This window comes from Dinoponera quadriceps, unplaced genomic scaffold (assembly GCF_001313825.1).
Source record: "Dinoponera quadriceps isolate SergipeBrazil2010 unplaced genomic scaffold, ASM131382v1 scaffold588, whole genome shotgun sequence".
Lineage (NCBI taxonomy): Eukaryota > Metazoa > Arthropoda > Insecta > Hymenoptera > Formicidae > Dinoponera > Dinoponera quadriceps.
The window spans coordinates 193197-209943 of record NW_014554802.1 but is presented as its reverse complement, the minus strand read 5'-3'; the positions used below and the strand labels follow the sequence as shown (position 1 = coordinate 209943).

The window sequence follows — 16747 nt, the reverse complement described above, 5'->3', positions numbered from 1 at the left end:
TAGCAATGAACATTATTTTGAATAAAATCTTTTTTATCATTTTCAAACAACAGACGTGTAATTTTTACAAAAAAATTCCGGTTTCAAACTTCTACACCTGGTATATTCATTTATTTATAAATTGTCTTTGATTAATTTCACATATTGAGCAGTATTTAAGAAACATCCTGTATATTTATTAATTTGCAACAACAGCATAAAAATTTCCTTGCAAACACTAAGTAACGTAACATCAATGTTACAATACGTTTGACTGTGTTCGCCTAACTTCGGCGCTATATTGGACTACGTAATTGGAATAAAAATAAAATAAAATTTGTTTTTAAATCTACATTGAATATACTTGTTAACGAAATGTCTTTTCTTTTTTCTATTATATTTCTCTTAGTTTTTATGCATAAAAAAATTCTTAAAAATATCCCTGAATTCGCCTCTCAAGACTCCCAAAAGGCCTCCTTATTAGCGCGATTTTTCTTCTTATGTAACATCCATAAATATAAATCCTAATTTATATTCACGTCATTAATTTTGAACATTCCGCGTGCCTATGTAAATTTTACTTCCTAATAGGAACTAATTGCGCGAGGTGCTACAAACATCGACATCTGTTAACGAGCGACGTAATAAAGTCGCATTTATAAGAACATGTTGACGTCGGATTAGTTCAAGATGGAAAGTAAGCGGAAAGTGAAAGAACCAATCGAATAGCAATGAACGAGGCGCGATTTCACTCATATGCGTACATATCGGGAGCCACGTTGAGACGGATAGAGACCTTGCTGCTCATTAATTAGCAAAAAGTTAGCGATAAAAATATAATGAATGCGTGTGATTAGAAATTGGAACTTTCTTTATTGCGAAAACAATTAGTGATCACGGAATGCAGTCAAAGAATATATTTTGTATCTATATATAGCGGTGGAAATATTTCTTTCTATTAATATTAATAGCTAACAGAAAATAATGAAAAATTTTATATGCTTACATAAAATGATGTGTTACGGTGTGCATAACTGCGTAAGGACACGATACCTTTGATCGATTATATCTGTCAAGTCTTGTACGTATAATATTTTACGTAAGCATAGTCGAGGACCGATCACTCGAACGTGATGTGCTTAATCCATGAGACGAGCGCAATCGATAGATATTTCAACGAAAATTATAACAAATAAAAAATTTGCGGATTTAAAGAAAGCTGTTTGCGACCGCTTTTTCGCAAAGTAACGCGCAATTTATAAATCGCTGCGATAAATCATTTTCGCTGGAACGTAAAAAGGATTCGTTCATTTTTTCAACGACATTATATAGATATAATAAAAGAGGGAAAACATATAATTTCTCACGTTCTTATCCCGATCTTCCTTACTTTCTCTTCATTACTTCCTATTCTTGCGATTCTTATGTCAGCAAAATATTCGCATCATTTATTTAAAGAGCAATGGGTTGATTTCCCTTCTCGCGGAAAAAATTCCAGAGAACTTCCGGCTTTTCGACACTTCCGAATAATCAGCAGTGGGGGATCATATGCGAGAAAAGCATTGCTACTTATCGTCGAGCATCGAAGCGTGAACATTCGAGCTGCGACAGGAAGGACCGCGAAAATCACCTTCACGACGAACGCGCGCACGTCAGGTTTCGTATAATCGTAATTCAGTAAAAGCAATCCTTCAGGTGGGGCGCGCCTAACAACTGTTTTCCGTTCACTGATTATGCTTCTGTTTATAAAGCTGTTCGGCAATGAGTCCCTTAGTGTCAGTCCCTGCACGGTCGTAGACTCGAAATAATTGGATGTACATTCCGCGCAGGCATGGCCAAGTACGGAACATATGTGAGTGTCAAGTCTAAGTGTGAATCGTTCCTTCGATACGCGAATGTCACTGATCATCCCACCTTGCAGGATTGACAAGTAATTTGTAACGTGGCTGCAAAAGTTATTTTTCTTTAGCGACGATTCAGTAACGACTCATCGGTAACGATAATGCACTTTTTGGGTAATGATCGTGAGTTTGTACAATACGACTAACTAGCCTTCCGTTGTTTTCCATTGCTTTCCTAGTCATAAGGGATCGCCTGATTGTGTTTCTAAAGGGCTTGGAAAAAGACTGAAAAAATTCGACTACACTCTTTCGAGAATATGATTTTACAATAATATGAATTGTTCTTCACTTTTTGCGTCCAAATCTGAGGCAAAAGTCGTTGTTGAACTAAAGAATTTTTGTTATACGTGCATAAAAAAAAATCCTTTTAGCTTCAAATAGTCTAAGGTTAGCACTAATGAGAAAAATTGATTGGGGAGGTAATAGATTAGTGTAGAAGGGTTAGTACAGGCTGGATTCAATTTTCTAACTAGCTACTAGTTCGTTACTGGCTGATTATTCATTAAAGTGTCGGTTTTGCGATTTAACCGTTGCATTCATAGCCATTACAAAGGTCGTTTGATAAGTCCTTGGAAAATACATGATATGGCGCCACTAATATCAAACTGACATGGTTGATCAAATTTCTACTTGTAAAATTTCAGACAGATTCATTCAATTGGTTTCGTTGTGACAGCTATCTAAAGTGAATTATTGTTGCTTTCTTTTAAAGATAGATAAATTCGAGTTTATGCGGTTTATCGTAAGCACGTTTTGATTGTTCATAGGACAACAGTACCTTTTTTCAAATCAAATTTAGTTGTACTTTAAAAAAGTATTCTCAGGACAATTCGATGATATGCGAGAAGCCTTTTTAGCATTGAAATTTCAGTTTCATCTCGTGATTATAATTTTACGACACGTCCATTCCGAGCGTTACCGCTTCCGCTTTATTATTCCGATTTCTCGGCAACGCTGAGATGTAATCGTAGCATTCACGCTTTCTCTAGCTATTATCGTGAAAGACAAGATTGATCGATGCATTTTTCCTTAGTTCAAATGAAAATTAAGTCGTAGGTATTTCCGGGTTAGCTTTTGCCGTTACGATAAAACAGGAAGAAGAAGATAATTCTTAAATTTCGTTTAACATTTTTCTGTTTCAGCTTTTAGTGTTGCTGATCATCACAGTAACATTAATATCGGCGCATCCCGGCGGTCACCACGAACAGTAACTTTTATTTTCTCGATAAAAGTTGTAGTAAAGATTTCAATGCCTGGACACGCACCTAACATTAGATATTCTCATTATTTTTCCTAGCCTTTAAATATTTAAAATATTAACGAAGAATATATAGGAGAATCATCCTCACTCTGTTGTTATCAAAATAACTTTTTCTACGGTTGAGAATATACACTGCTGCTAACATGAAAAGAATAATTAAATCTTTCCATTGTCGAAATAATGATTAGGGATAAAGTGTACCCTTACACATGTTAAAATACTAATATTTTAAGGACAAAAACAATAAAAATGCCCAAGATTGTACGTGTCTATGCATTGGCATTTTTATCTCAGTGTTTTCTTTTTTTATTTTTTTTTTTACGTGTACAGTTTCATTTCCTGTGATATAGTTTAATATTCAAAACACGACATACTCAGAGAAGAAAATTGTTTCCAGTGCGCACTTCATCATTCATGTGCCGCATCATATTCACAAACATCACCATACACATACAAAGAAGATTTACATACCAGTCAAGTCGGATGATCATCACGAGCATGACGAGCATGATGGCTGGTAAATTATTTTGTTTTGCAGTTTCTTCATTAATCAATGACGGAGTAGAGCTTTTCGATTATGCCAGTGGACAATGTTCCAATCACAACTTGTTATTATGTTTCGCTGTTAATTATGCAAAATAAAGCGTATTTATATACTATTTAACTACTTTCTTACCGTACAATCTTTTTTTGCGACTTCTATGGACATATTTATATTTATTATATAAATAATGCGACGATCAGCAATAATTATATAAATAAATGAAATATATTTCCCTTTTGGTATATTCCTTTAAAGAAATAATACAAATTTATATAAAAATAAGAATTATGGAGAATATATGTACCGCTGATAAAAAAATGGAAATAATTAGATACGAAAGCACGCAAATGCATACAAGAACCCGGGAAAATTTCCGAAGGTTGTTCAATACGAATAAAATGATTATTGGGATATTTTATCAAACATTTATTGTATAAAAATAATTACAATAACTTGATGAAAAAATATATACAGATTTCTTTGTTCCACGAGTACACATGTGTGTATACAAAATATTTGGTTCTTATGCTAAGGTGCTGGTTCTTAAAAGTTTAATAGATGGCTCGAGTAATTTTATACCACTCGATTTCGATTTCACTCTTCCATAGTCGATGAGAGAACCGTTTCCTGTCAATGCTTGCGCAATGAAGAATGAATTTCATTAGATTTTGTTTACTCGCACTTTGCCTTTCCACGATAGCCTGATCCGTTCAAGTGCCGTTAAGTATATTGCATCCAGAGAAAAAATTTCGAATCTAAAATATAAAGCTGTGGCAACTAAAATGAATTTTGGAAATAGAAAACAGCTAGTATCTATCATTACAGCTAAATTTATTAGCTATTTGAATTTAGGCGCTATAGCAAAAAACCCAAATAGCCAAATCTGCGCAGACAGATTTCGAGCAAAGTCTGCTATAAATTTTTCGTGGCAATAAATCTAATCTGTTTCTATCAAATTATGTTGCCAAACTGCTACCAGAATGAAATGCGACGGAGCCTGCTGATAGGCAAACCGAGCAGATCTTGTTGCGTGCAGTTAGGCACAGCGCGGTTTTTGCTGCCAATCTGCTCGAATTGCCTGTCAATAGGCTGTGTCGCTGAAACACGAATGCAGATGTCTATGATTTTTTATATGGAATTCTGATCAAATTTGCTGCAAACACTTTGCTCATATAATGAAGTTAGATTGCACTAAAATCATATTCATGTCCTCGATTAGAAATTTACTGCTCTTTTTCAACAGAAGATATTAAATGTATGATTTTGTTTGAAATTTTTTCTTATTAAACTACTGGCGTTTCGAAGTGCATGGAAAAAAATGTTTTGAACACCTCGCACACAATAATAGCAATAATTAAATCTAGATATTTTGCAATAACATAATTATAGTAACTAATATAATAAAGAATTTTAATAGAATTTTATAATATTATAGAATCGGAGAATGTTGGTGAAAAAAAAATAATAATTAAACCTTATCAATTAAAACCGTGCCACAAAAATTCCGTTATTAAAAAATATCTCTCGCTTTATCTTTAAAAATAAATTACAAGCTCGGTCGAATAACACAAATACAGACCTATAACAATGACAAATCAAAAACGACGCGCTCCTTCTACCACCAATCACCACCCTTCTCTTCATGTACAGGAACTGGTACAGGCACCTTTTCCACAACTGGAACAGGTACATGCACCTTTTCTACGTGGTGCACCGGTACTGGAAAGGGTACTTTTTCGACGTGATGCACCGGAACCGGAACAGGAACGTGTACTTTTTCGACATGGTGTACCGGTACATGTATCTTTTTCACGTGATGATGATGGACCGTGTGCACATGGTAAGGCACATGAATGACATGGTGGTTACTGAAATCACATAGTTGTCATGTCGTATTTAATTTGTAAAATTTGTTTTCTTCAATTAGAGAGAGAGGGAGAGAATCAGCAATACACTTGATGTTCACGTTTGCGACGCTTTTCTGATTTAGCGAGTTTTGAAAGAGGTTCATCAAAGAAAAAAATGTTACGACCTCTCCGCGAACGAATGAGTTTACGTTTAATTAATATTGTACTCACTGATGACTGTAACCTGGTAACGGCGACGCCAAAGCCACGGTCATTATTCCGAACACGAGCAACTGCAAAACGAGACGAGAGGTTTGTTTGTGACATCGAAAATGCATCGTACTCATACAGCGGACTCATTCGAATGCGCAACGTTTTTTTTTTTCCATTCATGTTTCATCATTCTTCTTGCGGGCTCATGCAATTATAAAGCGGCGATGTTTACTTTTAATTCAAAAGACGACCGTAACCAGTCATTTAGATTCAAGACTCGATCAGTACAATCAAGTTTCTTTTTCTTTCAAAGACTTTAATGTCACGTAAAGAAACTACAACATTAGTTTGAATATATTAATTTTGTGTATATAAAATATAAGAATTATTACATAAACATATATTCTGTTGTTATAAAATAGACTCATTAATTTAGTAAGGCGAGAGATTTAAGCGTCAATTACTAGAACAAGTCAAATTTTTTTCACTTTAACCAACAACGAGCGACAAATAGAACCTTCTGAAGGTTACTCAAGACGGTCATGACCTCCATGATACATGTCAAAGTACTAACTAATTTATTATATATAATAAAAATTAAGAATTAAATATTAATAAAACAATATAATAATTATTATATATAATTATTATTATTTATATTATTGTATATTATTTTATATAATAATATATATTAATTCTCTTAACGTAAGCTCAATTTTATGTCACAAAATTCGCGCACAATTTGCATACACACTTAGTTGCGTACAGTATATTCCGTGTTATTTAGAAAAACACTGACGGCCACAGGACGAATGAGGAACTTTGTCAAAATTTTGAATGTAACAAAATAATAATTATATGCATATATATATATATATATTGTAATATTGTAATATACACTCACGGTTACGATGTAGGAGCGCATCATCGATTCGGCTTATTTCGAAATTAGTCGAGTTACTTCCGAAAAAAATTCGCGACGACGACGGTGCTGTGCGTTTGCGAACGTGCCGATACAGTGTCTGTGTTTAAACCGTCGAGGATGTCCGTTTATAAAGGACAGACCCGTCGATGACCAAAACCACCCAGTGAAATTACACACAGGGTGGGAGAGCAAAGTGGCTCGGGATCACGAGTTACGTAAAAGTAAGGAAACGCAAGGCTCACGTTACGTTCGTTTCGTGAACGCACGGAGTGCTGCGTAACTCTCCGATGTGCGTAGGGAGCTTCCAGTGCTGCGACACACACGTGTGTGCATGAGAGCGTGCGAGTCTGTATGTATGATCGGTTTTTGCTCGAAGATGTCTGTTTTCGTAATACGTAACACGCGATGTAATCGGAGCAATTTCTTTTCCTACACTCGGATAGGCCCTGCGTCTTACAGCGATTTCAAGAAAAATGAAAAACTAATGATTCGCGACGTACGTTTTGTCGACGTCGCAATGATGACAACATTATTCATCTTCTCGATAAGCATACACGTCGTCGAATCTTGAATTCGTATATGAATCCATGTTTGTGAATTTACTTTCAATTCCGCCGCTTCAATCGTCGATAAATCGGAGGAGAAATACTTCCGCAAATAAATAAATGAGAGCGCGGTATAACTCCGAGAAACATAAATTTCATCGTTAACTTGCAAATTGATGGATTATACGCGGTTACATCAACATCGTATAAAAGCAACTAAGATTCGCCTTACGTCACGTGGAACATATGGAACATCCATTCTTATGCTAACATGTAATTGATACGAACCGATATTAGTTACATTAACGTAGCGAACGACAATTGCTGTCGACCCAGAAAGTAATATTTGTTCAGAGGTGTACTGGGGGAAATATCTCTTAAGTAATGTCTAATATTTTAGGAGTTGATTTTTGAGGTCATTTTATAAAGAAAAGTTCATATGACCTCAAAGATATCGTTTCAAAGATACAAGAATTAAAATTCTATAAAATTATCGTTTTTTTTTTAATACTTCACAAATATATTTTAAACTAATGATTTTATTGAAATCCACCAAGAGTAGTACTCTTTGTAGATAATTAATAAATAATAAAAACCTGTAAAAAAAATTTGATTCCGTCCATTGGCGAACAGCTTTGGGACAATAATGTGCTACCGAAATCTCGTTCCATTAACTTCTTATAAAACGGCAACCATACAGGTAAAAACGTAAAGATAATTTCCTGTCAATTTACTGGCTAAAGTTTGAAAAAAAATCTCTTTTCGTCTAGGAGCTATTAAAAAGAGGAGTGATAATTTTATGGAATTATTTTAACACCCTTGTATCTCTGAAACAAAACTTTTGAGACTATGTGTTTTATTTTTTTTCTTTTTAATAATAATATGACTTCAAAAATTAACTCTTAAAATATGGGATAGTATTTACAAAATATCCTCTATATTATTCAATTATATTTTTCTAGAGTTCTCTTATGTTTCGCAATCGCGTTTCGAAAGACGAATATGATTAATTACTTTCTAAGTCGTCATTTCACTTTGAGAACAATACATGGCTATATATTCTATCGATATATCTGGAAGATGATGTTATACGTGTGCCTTAGTATACGAGACTCATTATCATGTTTGCATTAATAAATAATGTAGATTTCACTCGGTGTTGTCAAAACAGCGATGCCACGATTCTCGGAGAGAAATCCTATGATTCTCGTTCGATTTTGATGAAAAAAGTTAGAGTTATGCGAAATATAAGATTCGTTGCTCGAATATAACATGACGTAGCGATCTGCCTAGCATCTGCATAACCATAGTCACCGCGATGATATAATGCATGACCTCTCAAATATGTGCTCGGAATTTTACGGAAAATTAATCGTAATATCTTTGATCGTAAACACGGATCGACATTGGACGAGCGAAAGTGCGAGCAAGCATGATAAACACTCTTATTTACCTTATGTGCAACAAACGGTTCACTGCGTATGCCTAATTGCACATTGCGATGCATTTTCTCGTAACAGTAAACTTCCTTCCGTTTCGTTGTACTTCACGCGTTAATTAATATGCCCGACAACAAATAGAAAATCCCAAAGGCAACAGCAAAGCACGTATATATAATATCATTGCTATTTTCTCAAAAACATTCACACCGTATTAGAAAACAATATCTTAGTTTAATAGTTCATAACTTCGGAATTAATATTATTCTCCTTTGATTTCATTTTCTTTTATCCTCATACAATTATATTTCGTCAAGAAATAATTAAATAATGTAAGTAATGATTATGTGCCAATAATATGCGATGCGCATAAAAAGCGTATCTCATTTTGTTTATTTATTATAAAACGGTATAGGGAGAGAGAGAGAGACGAGACTTGCTTCACAGTCTTGGATTTTTCGTGATATATTAAGTAAACCGGTTGCATATGAGATTATCGTTCTGCGTTCCTACTGGTTTTCCCGCTTTCTGGCCGATTACGATGTTCTCTAAACAAGCAGCTCAGTGTTAAGACCAAGGTAATCGGTCGTGTTGTATGTTACACGGACTCCGCCACAATTACATCCACAAATCACTTTTTTCTTTGTTTCGTCTATCGCGGTACGGCGGGTCCGGTGATACAGGAAGTGGTGCAAGCTGCATACTTAAAATATCCATCATACAAGGAGAAAGCGTTTCGTAACTCTCTCTCTCTCACACGCACACACACACACACACACACATACACAGTTTTGCGTATTTCGAGACAGGACGGGTAGATCGAGAAAAAAAAAAACGAAAAAAAAACGAAAATAAATAGGAGCGGCCGGTCGATGAAATCATAATTATATATCCGGAATTGTGTAAATATCGTGGATACGCGTTTGTCGAGTAACTTTTGTTTTGCTGCATCTCGCCAGTGTGCGCTCGGCGACGCGAATTTCTCGTGCGTTTTGAGATTTACGGTCGGTCGCGCGTGAGTAGAACGTTTCTTCGCAGAAAAGCATGTAAAATCCCGAGTTTAAATTTTGGCTCTATGTTGAACCTTTAAGTCTATTAAGTGTATAAATAAGTTTGGTACCTTTTTAGCATGATTTTTCAATATTTATTCACAAAAAACGAATAATCTTCGAAATAGTCCCCATTATTTTCCACACACTTTTGTCATTTTTCGAGCGAATCCCGCTTCGATAAAATATATACATACATACGTGTTGTATATATTTTAGTGAAACATCGTAAAAATGCTGACTGATAGTCCATGGTTATATAGGTTAATTTCTGATATTCACCAGCATTACTGAACATCTATTGTTCATGTCACGTACACTAGATATTTTCGGTACTGAATAAACATTGAATATTGGAACGCGACCATAGTTAAAAGGGAAGACACATATAACAAAAATGTCTACAAACATTTTTGATCATGATTAAGAGGTCTGACGGAGCTGACAGTAAATGTTTAACCATTTGCTTCGGCTGCATAAAAGAATGATTTTCGAAGAAAATATCGGAATTATCTTTTAAATAAGCTTGTGTGGTCGAAACTTTTAAATATATTATATATTGAGATACAACTATAAATCATTAGAACAACGTAACAACGTATCTTTCTATCACATTACGATTAATCATACCCTTAGAAGTATAATTAATATTATCGACTAAACGTACATCAATATATCAACTAAATTAAAAAAGAAACAATCCTACTTGTATGAGACAAGTGTTAATTGTAACCACGGTATTTTTAAATATAAATAAAGAAAAGAAAGCGCGTTTTACAATCTTTTGCACGACTATTATAAAATACGATGCTCTTTTTTTTTTCTTCTTATCTAAATATCATACAGTCTATCAATATAGCAGTCTTTATATATCTGTTCAACGTATATTCAAAAATTACAATGCAACCGTAAACCGCTTAAGTATATATATAGTTAGTTAAGTATATGTACTAATTATCTCGAGCTGATAAAAAAGACTAATGATATTGTGTGCAAGATTTGCGACAAAATCCTGCATAATTGTTCTTCCTATACACTCCGCAAATTATATTCCTTAAAATTGCAAAACGACAAAATTAATTTTTCAGATGCTACGCAATTTCTCCATTGCAACAAATTATATATAATTATGCACAACAGCTTTTTAAGACGGAGGGCACTGTAATCTTCCGATATCGTCGCCTTCAGAATAGCTTTCCCACGAATTATCGTTCGAAGAGCCATCGGATACGTAATCATCCTCATCATCGCTGTCTTCAGCCGGGGGATGACGTCCAAAGCGACGCTAGGAAAGAAAATGATAAGAAGACAATTCTAGATCGCGAGACATTCTACTTATCGCTTACCCGCGTTGGTTCTGACTGGCGGATGTGCCTAAGTAAGATCCAAAGCATTTGGCCGTCGAATGCGTCTGGTTCGTTTTCGCGCTTCCTATTTCTCGCGTTCTTTCGAATGCACTTATGAAACAAAGATAAACAAATGAAAGTCGAGAGAACTAACGGTTGGGGCAGAGCGATGGGATAAAGTGAAGCCAGCTGAAATTTGGCCGAGATGTGCGAAATTTCTGGTATAAAGTAACGCATAAAGTTTATATACGCGCATACCTTAGCAAAGTCTCCCATCTTCGGAGGTCCGTCGTCGCAGGGAATCCATATCTTGACATCATGATCCAATCCACTTGTTGCAAGAACAGGAATATGCGGATGACCTTCTAAGCAATTTACCTGAAGATAGATATTAATTGCGACATTATTCACCATCTTATCGAAAAATCTGTCAAATTCATGAAGTAAGAACTCACAACTCCTTGCTCGTCGCCTTTCATCCATTGCACAACAGCCTCTGTATTTTTATCCCAAATAAATATGTTGCCACAATCGGAGCCAGATATAACGTATTCGCTTTTAGGCCCGAAGAAGTTGACGCCTTTCACTGTAATTGAAAAACAAGTGATTTAACATATTCAAAGTAAGAAATTGAGTTACAACAATTTACGAAGAAAAAGATATACATGTATAATTAATATATTAATAAAGTGTGTAAAACATTATATATTAAATAAATATAACAGTGTAAAATATATTATAAAATGTGTGTAAAAAGTATATTGTAAAATATGTGTGTATCATACCAGTTGCATTATTTCGGTGACCTCGATATCTGTGCGCGTAATCCACGCATGGCGACATCAACTTGTCAAACAGATATATATCTTCATCGTTGTATGATGCGAGGATTTCGGTTCCGTTGTAATTATATACAGCGCATGTGACATGCGCGTACTTATTCTCCGTCTAAATGCATTTAAACTATATATAGTACCAGGACTATCGAATAATAAATCAAATAATAAACATTTCCAAGTGTAAGTCAATGAAATGTAAAAGACAATGCGACGAATAACTGATCGTACAGTCTCAGATTTTACGCGAGTAAATTGTCGTTGGCGTATAACCAATCATATCTTTATGTTCTTTTCGACTATTTCAACAGAAATGTTAAACGTCGCATCGATTACACGAATCTCTAATACGCTCCATGGCAAAAATTAACAGCCTTCAGCATGCACCAATCCGGTGTGGTGGTGATCGAATTTCTCATTAATTGTTCTTCCTCACTATGATAAAACTGCGATTGCAACATACCAGGTGATCGGGACACAATTTATAAAGAGGCGTCGAAACTTTTCGTTGATCGTACACCCTGACGTAATGAGAACGGCCACCGACGCAAAATTCGTTACTACTAAAAGGATTAGAATGTACACTGTACAGTTGCACAGTGTGCACCTCTGAGGTTTCATCTTTTACCACCAACAACCTGAAGAAGGAAGAATTTACTTATTATACTATATAAAATAATAATACTAATAAAAGGTATACACGATATACACAGTATGAGAACACAACGTATAATACAAACACACATAGTTCTTGTCATATAGATGTCACTTACTTGTTTGGCTTACGCTCTCGAATATCTATCGATAATACCTTCGCGTCTTCCCCCACCGAGATGATTACATGAGGCGTGTCATTGTGAACAGCTAATTTATGCGACGGTCCATGATGTGTCGCCAATTTTCTCGACGTTTCGTGTCTAAGATCTAACAGACGTACCTGACCGTCTCTGCCGCAAGTGGCCATGAGATATTCCATGTCGAACGGCAACCACTTCGCCTGAATGTGTGTTATTCAAGTAAACGAAGTTGATTAGAAACAAGTATATTTCGGACAATTACTGAAGGAACGAAAATTTATCTTAATTCTAAAATATGATTCATCGGTATAAAGTCATATCCTTATGTATTTATGTATATAAAATCGACTACGCTGCTGCTGCTGTAAAGCAGGCTGGCACCTCATATTTTCGAATTTTTGTTAACTAATTTAACGAAACTATCGTCACGGTCTATCGTGAATTGGAATAGAATTATTGACAGCCTGAAGAATTTGCGTGGAAACTTATGATGCTAAAGAATGAGATGCCACCGGCGTACCTGAAACATATTACTACTGTGACCGCTTTCGAACCAATGGCGCTTCTTCCCTCTAGCCCAATCCCAGATAACTACTGCTAAATCATCGGAGCCACTCGCCAATAAGTTCCCCTTTTGATTAAAATTCAAGGCATTTACACAACCCTAAAAATGCTATTAATTAGTATTTGTTGATACAAATACCGACACAAGATAACAATTGTGACACGCAACACAAAAGTCGACGAAAGCATGAGCCAAGACAAGAGATAAAAAAAAAAAGAAAGAAAAGAAGCAAAGAAAGAAGCTTATTTAATAAGTTTATTGTGATAATAGTAAATCCAAAATGTAAGTGAAACTCATATTCAATGTCTAAAATTTTTCATCAATACAAAAGTCGGAAATTTTATATTGTGAAACCAAAGTCCAAGATTGTGTATATCATCAAACAAGAATGATAAAACGCATCTTTTGTACATAACATTAATTCTACCTGATGTTCTTTAAGCTGATGCAGCAGTTTAAGCCGCTCTACAACGTGTAAAGAGCCATAAAACTTTTCGTGAAACAACGGATTGCTACCTATTTGGCGGCTTATAATTTCCGATACTAGATTAAAGTTGGGTGGCGGTTTTTCGTTTTTGAGACTACGAAGCACTTCGACTTCATCTATTTCATCCTCGCTAGTTGTTGTCCAATCATTCGAATTACCTACTCAAAAATTACAACTGTGTTGTTTTTACAAAAAAAAAGAAAGAGAAAAACATGAAATATATGAACATATGAAATTACCTCTTTCATTTTCGTATCGATCAGTCCCGTCACTAGTTGTTTCCGAGCCTCCTTCGCGACTTTCCGAAGTTCTATTTGATTCGTTGTTAGTATTGGCAGATGCAACATTCCCTGAAATCATAATAATCATTTATATATATATATATATTAATACTTACTAAGACGAACATAAGTGCCAAATACACATCTTAGAGATCACCTGAAAGACATTTAATACAAGTAGGATATACTTGAAGTCTTACAATATTCAGACAATATGCGTGTATAAAAGACGATATAAAAAAAATGTTAAATTGTCCTCAAGATATCTGTAATATATTATCAAGAGACGTCTTAAAGAAGGTTGTATTGTAAAATATATTACTTGATAATAAATCTTCGTCTCCATCGAGAATAGAAGCCTCTCTGACTGTTTCATTATGCACGGTAGCTCTAGAACTATCTCCGTTATCGCTGGCTACATTTCTCTTCTTGCGATAATTCCGCAACCTCACTTTCAAGTTGGTTTTTTGAAACGTTACTAACGTGTCATCAATCGCATTTTCCTCACTGTTCGCGCTATCATTTAACTTCTGCCGTTTACTTGCATCTTCATCCGAATTATCACCTAAATTTTCCATTGATGTACTTCTCTTAACTTTGTTTTGATCTGCATGTAACGCATTTGGCTCTTTAGTATGGTAAGAAGATGGGCTATCGTCCCGTGAAGTAGATGGTTCTGACGCATCAACTGCATTAAAAGTAGTGAGCGATACTTCCTCTAACATATTTTTATCACATTCATCGGTATGAGCGTCAATTCCTTGGTAATTATCTTGTAGAGGAAGTTTCATGGGTTCACTTTGCATAGTTTTACGCACAACATTATTACTCTGTCCCGCTGCAGGGCTTACATCCTTTATGGTAGTAATATTTTCACATTTACTACCAGGACTATTTACATCTTCAGTTTTCGAAGAACTTGATTGCATGTTATCGGATTGATTGCTCTCAGCGTCATCTATGTCGGAAAGATTCCCTTCAGAATCATTACTAATGCTATGTGTATTGCTTTTAGAATCCATATCCTTGACAAAAATTAAGTGCACTTCCTTCGTTTGTCCACGATGCTAATATTCATTTCTTTCTAAGTGATACTTATAGTTGCGCGATATATTGTTGAGTTTATCTGAAAATAATACATTACTTAACAAGATGCTTAAGAATACTTGCTATATATAATACATAAAATCACACGTATATAAGAATTACAAACTCTTATTATTATTAATATTATTAATGAAACGTATACATGTGTGAAAATCAACAACAACCGATAAAATCTATGTGACGTCGATAAAATATTTTTCTCATTATAAGGATTTCATATTTTCCATATTTCTAACATCAGGAAACATAAAAGAATATATGTGTGTGTGTAATATTAACATCCATCTCAGTCCTGTTGCCCGGGCGTGGTGACCTCTCTCATATGCATACGTTGATTATACACGGGTATATGAGAGAGAGAGAGAGAGAGAGAGAGAGAGAGAGAAAAGTCACCACATTTCTGTTAAGAAACAATAGGATGATGATGATGATGATGATTTTATTATTATGTTTTATTTTAGGACCAAAATATTAAGTACCAGAACTGAACAGAAAATTCAGTATAAACCAACAGTGACCCGCGCAGCACAAGATGTGATAAATGAAAAATAGACAAATTATCAATCAAGTTATAAAGATACTTTATGAAATTATTTTATTAAATTAAATTTCATCATGAAACTAGATGAAACTTTACCACAAATGTTTAGAAATTTATAGGTTTTTCTAAAATACTTTTCCATATATATACATACATATATACATGAATATATATTATTTGAAAAATCTACATGTATTTACATTTCAAAATATATATACATATATATATGTATATGTGAATATATACCATAGAACTTATATCAACCATTTTGATGACATACATATATGCATACATTTTATATCTGCATACACATCCATAAATAAAGCCTATCCTCGAGAAACGTCGTATTTATAACAATACTTCGTAAGTAGATTTAATTATTTCTACATATATCAGCCTCGAATTAATATACATTTATTTAACTGTGGATGGAATGAAGGTCATGTTAACACTTTATAATAGGTGTTCAATACGTTTTAATATGGTTTTAATGTGATGTCAGATAGTAAGGGTAGTTCAATGTCACGAGAAAATGATACTCAACATTCCTCGAGGAGTACGCTTCGCATAATGTTATTGTTGATTTAGGAGAACTATCGTTCGTATGTACAAACTTATTGTTCGCGAAAAGGAAAAGCGTTGCAGATCAACGTCTCAACGTTTAGTTACATGCACCGACCATATGCGCGCCCGTGATATCCAATGTCACGAAAATTGACGCAATTACCTCGTGTTGCATGAATTCACGCAGTTTCTTTATGTATACCGTTAAAGTGAAATAATCTGCTAAAATGGCCAAAATGGTATGCAACTTACATGTGTATACGTACAACTATAGAATCAACTCGGTCAGCTCGCTACAGAATGATTTATGGAACGTACACACTGCGTATTATATATCAGGCTTACCAGGTTTAGAAACATCTGGTCTGTTCTTTTTAGCTGAATTGATGCAATAAGTTAAGGCGAAACATATATATTTTGTCTCACTTTAAAACGGGGCAATCTGCAATGAAAATTTCAGCTCTTCAGATGGACAAAATCATCGATGTTTAAAAAACATCACTCACTGAGAATGGTATTG

General features: G+C 34.7%; 3 protein-coding genes across 4 annotated transcripts in view; 1 reads left to right on the top strand and 2 right to left on the bottom strand.

Annotated features, from left to right (window-relative positions):
- Positions 1–3662, top strand: part of LOC106742053 (glycine-rich cell wall structural protein 1.0-like) — a 9719-nt gene extending 6057 nt beyond the window's left edge. Inside the window, exon 7 of the mRNA XM_014614643.1 lies at positions 3520–3662. Coding sequence (XP_014470129.1) covers positions 3520–3662 — 143 coding nt within the window. The remainder of the gene's footprint in view (positions 1–3519) is intronic.
- A 1586-nt stretch (positions 3663–5248) lies between these two features.
- Positions 5249–5870, bottom strand: LOC106742052 (uncharacterized histidine-rich protein DDB_G0274557-like). Its single transcript, XM_014614642.1, has 2 exons — positions 5764–5870; positions 5249–5553 (listed from the first exon to the last, which is right to left on the bottom strand). Exons 1-2 carry the CDS (start codon positions 5868–5870, stop codon positions 5301–5303), a joined length of 360 nt encoding a protein of 119 aa, XP_014470128.1. The 3' UTR covers positions 5249–5300.
- A 4370-nt stretch (positions 5871–10240) lies between these two features.
- On the bottom strand, positions 10241–16573 carry LOC106742092 (DDB1- and CUL4-associated factor 8-like). 2 transcript variants are annotated; one of them, XM_014614722.1, is made up of 12 exons: positions 16480–16573; positions 14338–15141; positions 13974–14084; positions 13675–13892; positions 13203–13346; positions 12659–12882; positions 12349–12523; positions 11835–11997; positions 11505–11635; positions 11308–11427; positions 11050–11160; positions 10241–10988 (listed from the first exon to the last, which is right to left on the bottom strand). In XM_014614722.1, exons 2-12 carry the CDS (start codon positions 15035–15037, stop codon positions 10848–10850), a joined length of 2238 nt encoding a protein of 745 aa, XP_014470208.1. In that variant the 5' UTR covers positions 15038–15141; positions 16480–16573; the 3' UTR covers positions 10241–10847. The 2 variants fall into 2 exon arrangements, with proteins under 2 accessions (XP_014470208.1, XP_014470209.1); XM_014614723.1 differs by lacking the exon at positions 16480–16573 and adding an exon at positions 16391–16473.
- Between the last annotated feature and the right edge of the window lie 174 nt (positions 16574–16747).